The sequence below is a fragment of the Taudactylus pleione genome, unplaced genomic scaffold (assembly GCF_031769625.1).
Source record: "Taudactylus pleione unplaced genomic scaffold, aTauple2 ptg000788l, whole genome shotgun sequence".
Lineage (NCBI taxonomy): Eukaryota > Metazoa > Chordata > Amphibia > Anura > Myobatrachidae > Taudactylus > Taudactylus pleione.
In genome coordinates, this window is record NW_028285190.1 from 3738492 (window position 1) to 3751495 (window position 13004).

At 41.0% G+C, this 13004-nt stretch overlaps 1 protein-coding gene across 1 annotated transcript in view; it reads right to left on the reverse strand.

Annotated features, from left to right (window-relative positions):
* LOC148475029 (patched domain-containing protein 3-like) overlaps nt 1-5588 on the reverse strand; it is a 32905-nt gene extending 27317 nt beyond the window's left edge. The window contains exon 1 of the mRNA XM_088457828.1: nt 4839-5588. Coding sequence (XP_088313954.1) covers nt 4839-5588 — 750 coding nt within the window. The remainder of the gene's footprint in view (nt 1-4838) is intronic.
* Nucleotides 5589-13004: the final 7416 nt, after the last annotated feature.

Here is a 13004-nt window from a genome sequence, read left to right on the forward strand (position 1 = left end):
TGTTGGTCTATTGCTTTTCATCCAATACTTGTCTATATAATGCTCCAACAATTTTGTCCTTAATTTGCACGTTTTCAGTCCCTTAAGCAGAGAATTGTCCCTATATCATTATGCTTCTTTCCTCATACTTTATGGCAGGTATAGTGTACTTGAGATGATGCAAATATAGCATGTGGGTTTGAGGCCAAATTGTCTAATCATCATCTTTTCCAGGGCTAGATCACCAGGCTACCCATTTTCTTGATTACTCTAACCCAATTTTTATTATACTGAGTACCTCCTTCACTGAGTAGGACCTGGATTCTGAGAGGTAGTGTAGGAAGGTAGAAGGGACCCTTGTGTGAGTAGCCTTGCTTTAGAGGGCATGTCTTGCAATTGCTGTACTTTTCTGTTATCTAGGCCTTCACTGTGACCAGCTACTGTATTTGTTGCACCAAAGATAAGCATTGTGGAATCTCTCTTAAATGTTGGGGTTAGTACTGTAAATTAATTTGGGGCTTGTTGGTGGTAAATATGCATATTTATGAAATTTGTATACTATTAATTTGATGTCCGGGATGGCTGGGGGAAAAGAGGTGTATTTATGAAATTTGAATGCTATTAATTTAATTTTGAATACACTTGTGACAGCAAAGAGTCAAAATTGCAAGATCATTAAGGAGAGAGCTGCCAACACTACTTATTCTGGGGGCCAAACCCTTTTATTTGGGGACTGTTCTGCACTATCATGACTTTGTATCAAGTATAGGAACTCTCCAGAGATATGATGCACCAATCTGCTTCTGCAAGTGTCTATACTTTAGATAGTAGCACATACCACGTTGAACATGTTCAGTTATGTGATGTCACTGTTATTAGATTCTAGACTCCACTCTAGCAAATGTTGCTCTAACAATGTTGTGGTACTCACCGTTCATGTGGCTGAGTGTCTCACAATGAATTCACTGAGCAGGCATCTGACTGCAATCAGCCCCAGCATTGCAGAATCAATATAGAGAGTTGCCTTAGAGCAGGGTTAGTTGCAGGATTTTTAATAACACTTTATGGGGAGCAAGAAAGTGGTAGTGTAGATTAAGTAGATCTATATAAAAAAATACCTGTTATCTTTCAGTCCATGTGGAACCTCTTACAGACAGGAATATTTTCTTGAAATTTTTGAAACAGTTTAATTGTACACAGGTGGGTACCAATTATTTTAATGTAACCTCTTAAAACAACTGATTGTGGTTTCTTTACTATTGATTACTTATGTAAACAAATATTGTGGGAAATGCATTGTAGTGTAATTTTTGGCAGTATTGGCCACCAAACCACAAGATTTGATACTGTACTCAGTGATTTGGAGAGTTAAATTTCAAATGCCATCGATACTCAGGAATTTGCAGCAGGGTTAGCAGGCCAAAATGACTGCCGATTTGAGCCAAAAACTGACAGAAAATGGCTCTAAACGGTGATTACTGAACTACATGCACTTTGAGCTCTCTTATCTATCTTTCCAGAATATAATAAACAGGCACATTAAGCAAATGTATTTAATTGTCAATAATGAACAATTAATTGCCACAACCAACAAATATATGTATGGGGCACAATTATTAAATTAATTTATTACTGGGTAAATTAATAATCAAAAAAATACATTTAAATTACTGTAGTTAGAAAGCATAATATTTAAAACATATATATATATATATACATATATATATATATATGGTACAAAGAAAAGGGAGCGCACCATCGTGAAATAAATCACAAAGAGTTTATTGCATTCTAAATAGGAACACTCACATTTTGTCTAAAATGAGCAAGCATATCACAGAGAGTCCAGGTGAATACCGCACGGTGGCTATCCTCTAATCCGTCTGACCGCTAATGGTAGATGCGGGTAACCGGCTCTTTCTCCTTCGCGCTGGCGGGACCAATACCAAGCGTCACTCCAGTGCCCAAACTAGTTTCATCACAAAGGGACTTCGTCAGTAGGCGCCTACTGAGTGTTCCTATTTAGAACGCAATAAACTCTTTGTGATTTATTTCACGATGGTGCGCTCCCTTTTCTTTGTGCCATAGATGTAATACAGCTCTGGAGGAGAGCTAAAGAGGAGAGCTGCAATATATCCCAATTAAATATACAGATTTAGAGCTGGTCGGGAGAGGTACTTTTTTCAGTACACAAAGGAACTGATTTACACCTTGGACTCTTTGCTGTTATAAAATATATATATATATATATATTTTTTAAATGGGAAATTATATTGTTATGCTAATTAGGACCCTATTAACTAATTAATGATGAAGACACATGCATGCTGACACTTGCAGTTCCATACGTTTGCTATATAATTGGTGTATCATTAACTATTTAATTAGTATGACCTCAAATAACATTACCATTTTATTGGAATTGTTAGCTAATTTCTAAAAAATATTAGCCTTAATATTCATTTAATATTTTACAAACCACATAAATCAGATGTTATTTTTTTTGTATTATTTAATATCAATTTGCCACCAATAATAAATTCATTAAATAATTATGCCCTATAAATGTAGTTAATAATTATTGGGGCCTTTTAATTAAATGTTTAGTAGTGACAATTAAATACATTTATTGGATAGCTCAAACTGCATGCTCTCTATTGTTTGGTATTTTTTTCTGCATGTTTGCCAGCAAAATATGAGCTTGCAACTTAATGACGATTTGTTTTCAGAACATTAAAAAATAGTGATGGTGAGTTGATGTATGTTATGTTTGAAAATCACCATGTTCAGTTTTGCCTTTAATATATCCTGCAGTTTGTAACTAGTCCAAACAAATTATCCCAAAATAATCAATTTGAGAAAACTACATTCCTATTGCCCCCATTTTTTGTTAAATGTTTACATTATATTGTATTTACTTTGATCATTGGGAAGATTTCACAAATTGTTACCATCTGAATCTCTCTGAAAACTTAGGCAGATGTGCAGTGAAACACTTATACCCCTTTTCCCCTAGTCTCAAAATCCCAGGTTATTGCACATGAGCATGCATCAACCCGAGATTTTTGTTAGTGGCAATTGTTCAACCCGGGTTCAGTGTCCCAGGAATCCATCCTAGGTAGCTAAATGGGTTTTTCCCAGGAAGGTCCCGGGAATAACCTTAGAATAACCCGGGTCGTTGCCACAGTGGACAAGGGGCTGTCCCGGGTTTGACCCAGTTAGGAACCATGTTCCAAATCCTAGGTAAGACCAGAGACTTAAATGTAAAAGGGGTATTAGCAACATATGTTTTCCCTTACCAGATAGATGCACGCAAGTGACCAGAGAATTACTCAATTTTCTGAATAGCTGATGATCTGATGATTTTTGCATGCATACCTATATGTAATCCATATTACATAAAGAAAATTCTGCACCATGAAGTGTTATTGTATTTTTTTAGAATACAGAAATACAGAAATTGTATACTTTTTTGTCAATGGTAAAAGTTACATCTACATATACAGTACTATTTAATGAAATTTTGACTTATCCTTATAATGACTGCATGTTATGTGCATTATCCATTTCACTGAACGTACTGTATACAGAGAGAATTTCCTTTAGGTATCTTTTTTTTCCCTTTTACTCTCTGAAATCACTCTTGGAGACATGTTTTGGTATATAAAAAAAGTGAGAAGTGTGCAAATCATTATGCACATTATTATTTTTGTTTTCTGATTCACAGTGTATTCTCTTTATTTTTATTTTAAATCCACCTGTTCCACAGTATTCAGTTATAAATCTGGAAGATTGCATAATGTTTTCAAATACATAAGATATTTATTTTAAGTTTAATCAGATACTTTATAGTTTTTAAATGTAATTAACAACAAAACAATTTATTATTATTCAAAATAAAAATATCAATATATTTATTTATTAGTTGATATTACACAATAGATTTGTGTCCACACAGATGTAAGTAGAACATCTCCAAACTAAACTCCATCCCACCTATTTTTTGGGTTGGTGGCTGCTTTAGAAGGAAGGTTTTAGGGAGCTTAAATTGATAGAATTAATGTAAGAATTCTAATTTCTTTTGCTATGAAAGTATAAATTACAGTTTAATGAATCTAATAAAAGAGCTGTAATATTAATATTTTGAATATATGTAATACACCTTTTTACACCAGAGCTAAAACCCGGGTTATGGCAGTTTTAACCCGAGTAGCTTCTTGGTGTAAAAGGGGAAAGGGTTGGATTGCTGGGTCGAGTGACCCGGCAATCCAACCCAGGTAACTTGTAGGGTTAAACATGGGAATAACCCGTGAAACCCTGCAGTGTAAATGGCGCGATCTGGGTCACGGTGACCTGATCGTGCCACATGCCTGCCGATTGGCCAGCTTCAGTGGCGCTTGGAGATGACGTCATCTCCAAGTGTCCACTTCAACGCCGGAAAAAATGGGTCTCTGCAGACCCGGCTCCGGTGGGAACGGCGCCAACTCAGGAATATTCTGGGTCAGCGCTGGGGAAATTCTGGGTCTGATCTTGATTGGAACCCTGTTCCAACCTCCGGGTCAGACCCAGAATTTTGGTATAAAAGCAGTATTAGTTTGCATAAGTGATGGGCAAAGCCTTACTTCTGTTGCTGCCTTAAGCAGGATGAACACTGTGCTCTCATGAAATATGTTTCAGAATGTCAAGCATAATATAGTAATAAGTGCAATAAAGAAATACATGTAAATAAGGGTTTATCCTAAGAAATGTGCACACCACTTAAATATTGTGACACCTCATTTAAACATTTTAAAATGTATGAAACATATTCACAGTACAACATTAATATAGAAAAAAATACATATACATTTATAACCTACCTTTATTTGTCTAAGTTGTAGTGTGTCTATATTTTGCGAGATGGATTTGATAAAGTGGTGGATCCATCGCTGGCTGTTGTCATAGTCCTGCTCATTGTCTTCTCTCAGGTAATAGACTAACCTGATTGCTTTCGCTGTCTGCACAGTATTGTCTGAGTTCAGTGTCACCCCACCCAAGTATGTTCCAAGGAATTTACGCTGAAACATGGGGTAAGTTATATTTATAGTCTCTATCAGACTCATGTTACCTTGCACTGCAGATAAAAGGGGGTTGACTGCAATGCATTTTTGCCCCTGTATTTCTGCACACAGCTGCTGGAAATTGAGACTCACATCAGCTCCATATTGTGTCATGGTGATGTTCAGGTTCTGCACCATCTCATCCAGCTTCAGCAGCTCTCTGAAAGTGTCAACATTTATAACATTATTGGACAAACTGACAGCGATGAGCGAGACAAATGATCCTTCTGTATACAGTCGCTGTGCAGAAAACTGGCCTGAGTCATTGGTTGGAAAATGCACCTTGACAAATTCTCGTTCAGATTTTGCTGGACCTCCTAGTGGTGTGAACTGGCCTTCTATGTCACTAGCTTCTCTCTGCTTTAAAAAGTAAAAGCCAGCTCCCATCCCAGCAGATAAAATAAGGGGAATAAGTAAGAACCACCAGGGGTACCTTGCCACCAGCTTTCCAAGCCCACAGAATATGCGAGAGAGGGGTTTCTGAATACAGTTTGTCTCACATCGAGACATTATGAATTTCTTATTATCTCACAAAGAAGGAAGAAAGTGGAGTAAAAAGCCAGCATTGTTAGTTTAAGTATGAAGTCAGACTATAAAAATGTATCTAGATAAGGAAATGAAAGTACATACTTGGATGACAAATGGCATGTATTACTATGTAATTCAGACTATTATCTATGTTGTTGATATCCAAATGGATAGGTAACTAATGAAGAACAATTGGCTTTGACCTTTGCAGCATTATCTTTTTTCCTCAGAAAAGTGCTGTTAATTATCAGACACTATTTTTTAGAGTCAATAAACATGTATAACTTGCTAAAGACAGTAGGATTCCTGCCAAGAGGAAGAGCAGTGTGGTGTCCTGAGATAAGAAAATTGATTTATGAATCTATGAGGCATGGGTAAGACTTCTACAGTAGCACAAAATGTGTGGGATATAGAAACATTACTTTTAAGTACAGCATTCTTTAAGTATATTTCATTTAACTTATTTTCTGTCCTTATTTTTTAAGCTTCATGAAAAGTTGCACACTCTGCAAACAGTAAGTAAATATGCACCTATACGCTGGTGATGTTAGGTCTGTATTTTAGGTTTCACATATTTTTAAATACATGCAACCTAATATAAAGGGCAAAGGAACATCTGGAGCAAAGATGTGACAGTCATCATCATCAACTCATACATTTGCACCCAGCTTGTGGACACACAAAATACACATCTCTTGAAAAAAAGAGTATGTATGTAGGGCGTCATTGGGGCTGATAGTGTGGGGGGTGTACATGCCCACATGGCACTGGCCATAGCCACACAGGACTGGTCACACATTCTCTACTCACAATAGGCCCTTGGTTATTTTCATCCCATGCCCATGTGAGTCTTAATCTTTCCCTTTTAATTCCATTGTATTCCCCAACTATTTGAGATACTCACTATGGAGCTTCCAGTCTGCATTCCAGATGCATCATTATGACAGATACATGTCATCTATGTGCTCCCAGGCTTGCACAGGTGTCATGATGCTATGATTGCAGAGACTTGGCTTGCTGCTGCCTTGCTCTTGGTCTAACACTAGATAAAGAGAGATTACACTTTCACTTCATGGTTGGTTATATTTCCTGTCCCTGTGATTGTGGAAAGTCCTCTTACTTATTTTTGATACTTGGGAAACCCAAAGTGTTTTATTACCAACTATGATCTCTCCAAACCTGACCTCAGATTACTCCCTCAGATTTGTCTTTGATCTTAGCCTGCCTACACTCAGATTGACTCTCCATAATCTGCCTTCTCCAAATACTCACCTCGGTCACACTTGCCAGCCACCAGTCCTGGGGCATGAAACTTGAAAACCCATCCTGGGGAATGACACTTGGGACCCCTCCTGGGGTATGACACCCTCTCCTGGGGCGTGAAACTCGAAACAAAGGCCCCCTTCTGGGGTGCAAAACTTGAAACGAAGGCCCTCTCCTTGGGTATGAGATTTGAAACCCCTTCTTGGGGTAGGAAACTTGAAACAGAGTCCCACTCCTGGGGTATGACACTAGAAAACCCCATTTGGGGTAAAAGACCTGAGACACCCTCCTGGGGCAAGAAACTCAAAACTGAGACTTTCTCTTGGGGTGTGAAACTTGAAAGCCCCTCCTGGGGTAGAACACTTGCAATCCCCTTCTGGGGTATGTCACTTGAATTCCTTTATTGGGATGAGAAACTTGAAACTCCCTCCTGGAGTACGAAACTTGAAACCCCCTCTTGGGGCAAAGAACTTGAGACCCCCTCCTGGGGTGTGAAACTTGAAACTCCCTTTTGAGGAGAGAGACTTGAAACTTCCTGTTGAGGTAAAAAAACTTATGACCCCCTCCTGGGGTAAGAAACTTGAAGTGGAGACACCTCCAGAAGTATGCAACTCTAATATTTCTCCTGGAACTGGCGAAACAAGTGTGTCACTTGAAGCTGGCAAGTCAAGTGTCTCCCTGGCTGTGGATGGGTTAGACATCTTTCCTTAGTTCCCAGATCTGGAGTAAGAGTATCTTGTTACAGGACCCCAGTCAAAAGGTTGAACCTTCTTTAGCATAGTAGATTTTGATCCTTTGCCCGAGACTGAGGGAACTGTGACTGCAGACGGTGAAAGAGAAAAAATAGAGACATGAGCACTAGAACGCAGACCCTTGGTATTAGTATGAGGCTGATGAATGGTACAGTCTTTTATAAAATGGCCAGAGTTCCCACAATATAGACACAGATGAAACTCCCTACATCATTGGTGTTCAGCCTCAGAAAGCTTAGGATGTGGGAAACTTCGATGTGTTACTTTATTCTGTGCAGAGGAGGGTTTAAGAGAATCTAATGTAACTCCAAGAAACTCAGGAATGAACTGAAAAAAATTTGTAAGAGAATCTTGTATTTGTTCCAAAAGTCACTGAAAGGCAGTCAGATGTCCGGACTTAAAGACACTAGAGAACTGGAGGGGCTGAGGAGAAACTTCAGAAGAAACGACACAGGAGGAGGTTTCTCAATGGACGTTGCAGAAAAACTAGGATTTGCTGAGGCTTAATTGTGGTTAATTGACTCGTAAGTGTCTGAATACTTTGTACCAGTAGTTGTAGTGCTGTTTCCTGATTTTTTGATACGGGAGTCAAGATCATGTATAGCCTCAACACCCAGAGAACCCACGACTTCCAAATTTGGCCTGATCAAACTGTCATGCTTGACATTGTGGAGTCCCCTACTGAGGGGCTGAAAATTGTGGTCCTGGGTTACTGAAGAAATTAGGGGCGAGGGGCGGATATTGGCAATACCTGACCAAGGGTCTAACCTGCCGGGAGGTGTTCACCAGTGACCCCTGCAAGTGGGATATGGGCTTCAGCTGCACCTGGCAAGCAGGTCACGGTCCCCTGGTCAGGGATCCGATGCGAGTGGGAATAGAGTGGGAATAGAGAAAGACACACCGCTATGGACCACTGGTAAAATTATCTCTGTACAAATAGTGCAAAGAGAGCACACTGGAAAAGCTTCCTGAAGAGGCACTGTGAGAGGACAGAGAAAGAGAATCCATTGAGGATTAGGTGCTGCAGCTAACACTAGAGGGAAATGAGGATATGCTGCTAACACGAGGGAAATTGAGGATATGCTGTTGTCACTGAAAGAGAGTGGTGATTGCACCAGTTTGGATGATGTGGTATCTGTACACTGAATTGATTACACAATACACAACGTGCACCTTCTGACGCACCGGTACACCAAGAGGTGGCACTTGGGTTTGCACACAGACAAGGTGTACTGGCGTACTGCTGTTCCAAGAGGTTGCACTTGGAAATAGCACATTAGCAAAGGTGTTCTGTCACACTGATACACAAAAATGTGACACTTGTAAATAGCACACAGGTAACGGTGTTCTGTTGCACTGATGACCAAGGATATGACACTGGTAAATAGCACACAGGCATGGTGTTTTGTCGCACTGATGCACAAGAATATGACACTGGTAAATAGCACACAGGTAACGGTGTTCTGTCACACTGATGTACAAGGATATGACACTGGTAAATAGCACACAAACAAGGTGTTCTGTCACACTGATGCACAAGGATATGACACTGGTAAATAGCAAATAGGCAAGGTGTTCTGTCGCACTGATGCACAAGAATATGACACTGGTAAATAGCACACAGGTAACGATGTTCTGTTGCACTGATGCACAAGGATATGACACTGTAAATAGCACACAGGCAAAGTGTTCTGTCCCACTGATGCACAAGTATATGACACTGGTAAATAGCAAACAGGCAAGGTGTTCTGTCGCACTGATGCACAAGAATATGACACTGGTAAATAGCAAACAGGCAAGGTGTTCTGTCGCACTGATGCACAAGAATATGACACTGGTAAATAGCACACAGGCAAGGTGTTCTGTCGCACTGATGCACAAGGATATGCTCTTGTAAATAATCACTAGGACTCAGTACATAGGAGATGTACAGAGTATTCACAGGAACTACCACTTGGAAGAGTCTCTGGAAGATTGCATGTAAAGCCTGGAACAAAGCAAACAGCAACCATCTGGGATTAATGAAGTTGATCAGGCAATTTCCTGTTCACCTGGAGTCCTGTTTATACCCCCAGGTAGCTGTCCATTGGATGAGCAAGTCAGCTAAGAACTGACACAGCTACCACTGGATAAGGATCTATAAGGTGATTCAGCCAAGATGGCTGCGCCCATGACCATTGCTGCAGGGACTCCGATATGGAGGATTGCGTGACAGTCACCTGGGCCCCGGGGAGAATACTCAGCAAGTCACCTACCTCTGCACTTGACATCTTGCTGCTTTCGCTAATGAGGGGAAGCCGGCTCTGCGTAAGTAACAGCCGATCCCAGGCAGAATCCTGACAGATACCCTGACTAGAGTGTGTATAAAGACAAATGATTCTAGTGACCCCTGGTGTATCATCAGGAAGTAAGACTAATTATGTAATGGATTCAACATATATCAAAATACTGATAGTAAAGCATCAGGTAATAGGTCACACTTCCAGATAGCATTGATTCACATATATCATAATACTGACAGTAAAGCATCGGGTAATAGGTCACACTTCCAAATAGCACTGGATGCACCATAGGGAGAGATGCTGTAAAACCCTGAAAATGCGGGTGTGACCGCATTTCTCATATGCACCAAGCCCCGAAGTGCACTTGGTTGCTGTGGGCAACACCATCTTCCTGATGGCGTTACCCATAGAAGCCTATGGGCTTCTCTCCACAGAGTTCTGTCAGAAGGATCCGATCAGAGCCCTCCCAGCACCCCCCTGGCACGCGTGTCCTTCTGCGCATGCACAGAAGGATGCCTGAAGGGTTTCCTGGATACTGTAAATCTGTACAAATGTGCATCATACTGTAGTGTAATAAAGACTTTTAGAATGATTTACTACTGTACTTTGTGGGATGGAAGGATACAGTACTGTCCTGTTTCTGACATCCACAATATCAACAAGGAAAAACTAACACATGAAAATCAGAACCTTTACAATACTAGCACATTTATAATACAAAGGAAAATGCAGTAAATACTGTAGGCTTACAGTATATACTGTAGTACAGTATAAAGTAGTGTACAGTATCAAAGCTGTTTTTAAGGTACAGTAACTAAGAAGTACATAGTGTACCTCAGCAGGCTTTATTTTTCCTCCTCCTCTTCCTATGACCAGCTAGGCGGTGTAGTTGCTGTGGAAAAAAAATAGCACTCACTGTCAGATTAAGATCAACATTTAAATACTGTACCGTACTGCACATGGAGCCAAAGCCGTAGGTACTGTAGCGCCTCGGGTGCAGGCCACGCATCCTCCTTATGACATCACACGGGGGGGGCATGGCCTACACCCTGCGCCGCAAGCGTTAGGACACTCCAGATGGCATTGCTGCAGAGATTATGGCAGCAGCATGCCATTACAGGCAACCTGCTAACAAGAGGCAGGAGCCATGGGTGAGTGATAATGCTGCCCACAGAGCACTGTGCTCAGGGGCGCCGAGAGGGGGGTGGAGGGGAGGTACAGATTACCCGGGCCTGGGCTTCCTGAGGGGCACAGGTCCGGAGCCACCCCCCCTCCCTCACAGCAGCCCAGCACACAGCGTGTGCTGAGCTACAGTTGGAGACAGCAGTCTCCTATGCCTGTGGGGGGGAGCGATCACACTGATTGTGCCCCCCCTGGCTTTGCGCCAGGCTGAGGGGGCTAGTGAGTGAAAAGAAAATGTAGTAAAAGTATGTACAGTACAGTATAGTATGTTCCAGGAAATACTGTAAATGGCCACAGTAGTAGCGCGTTTGACACACACCCACCCACCCAAAGTACGTACAGTACCTGAGATAAAGCACCAACCAACGAGCTCCTACTGTAACTGCCATTTTTGCAAACACAGGCTGTAACATGGCAGTTAGGAGCTGAGTGGTTGGTACTTTATCTCTTACCTGTCCAAGCTTTGATAAATGTGGGCGATAAACTCCACAGTTCAGTAGTAGCACCATTAACTTAAGATACCCATATGTATTTGTATATATGACACAAGTATCACACACCAAGTGATTTATTTTTAATCCTGTAGTGAAGATTTAAAAAAAAAAATAAATAAATAAATTGTCAGGTCTCGAACCTGGGATGCCCACTCTGCAAGTTGCTTACCCAAACCTCTAGCCCACACATGCCACCCTTGTCAAAAGCCACACCTGGTGATGAAGGGACTTGGTTGGCCATACACACAGAGACGGCCCTGTAATGTGTACAAAACAATGTCTACTGCACAGTGATTTAACATAAAATGCACTTACAGATGGCAACTGTATTCAGTTCAGTAGCCTAGGATAAGAATCCTGGATGTGCATCTTATGGTCAACACAGATACTGTCCCTGTACATGTACTATTTCTATAAATGACACAAGTGTCATACACCAAGTGATTTATTTTTAATCCTATAGTGAAGATATACAAAAAAATAATAATAAATTGTCAGGTCTCGAACCCGAGAGCGCCTTGCAGTTACTCTGCAAGGTACTCACCCAAACCTCTAGCCCACACACACCACCCTTGTCGAGAGCATCACCTGTCGTGGATGTGATGTGTGGGAATTACAGCAGGATTTTTGCATACAATGTCAATAGCAGGAACAGCATGCAGCGACATTGAATAGATTTGAATGTTGGTGGGAGATGGTGGTGAGCCATACTGTACAATTAGCTAGTAATCATTAGGAAATCATACTGTAGAGCACAATGCAGTAGAGCTGTAGTGTACAGTATTTTATGTAGAACTCACGCATGCGCAGTTGTGATTTTCAAAAGCGACATCTGGTGGACAAACACTAGTATTACACTCACCGGCAACTAGATATGCCACACTACACCTCAAAGCGCCACCCCGTGCCAGGCACAGTGCGACTAGGTTATAACTCTATATGCCATAATGAGGATAGATGAGCGTGGCTACACCTATACATCTCATCATTAGTACTTCCTGTTTTGCCTTGGTAAAGAGACAAAGCAGGAAGTGTTATAGCGGCACAATACGTGCCGCTATAATACATCCTCCCCACTATCTGTATCTTGGGACTCGAAAACTATGCCATAATTAGGATGTGTCAGACTTTCAACGATAACTATTCATGTGTTACTGGACCTTTTCTTATTATCATAGCAAGTCCGTCACCATACTGTATGTGGTTAAACTTCATCTTCCTTTTTTCCCTCTTCTATGCATCATGGGCCCAATTCAGACCCGCTCGCTAGATGCATTTACTCGTAGCGAGCCGATGTTTTGCAAACTGCGCATGCGTATAAGTCGCAGTGCGCATGCTCAAAGTGATCACCCTTGTACACAGACGCAGAGCCGTAACTAGACATTCTGGTGCCCTGTGCGAGAAAGAGCATCGGTGCCCCCCCCC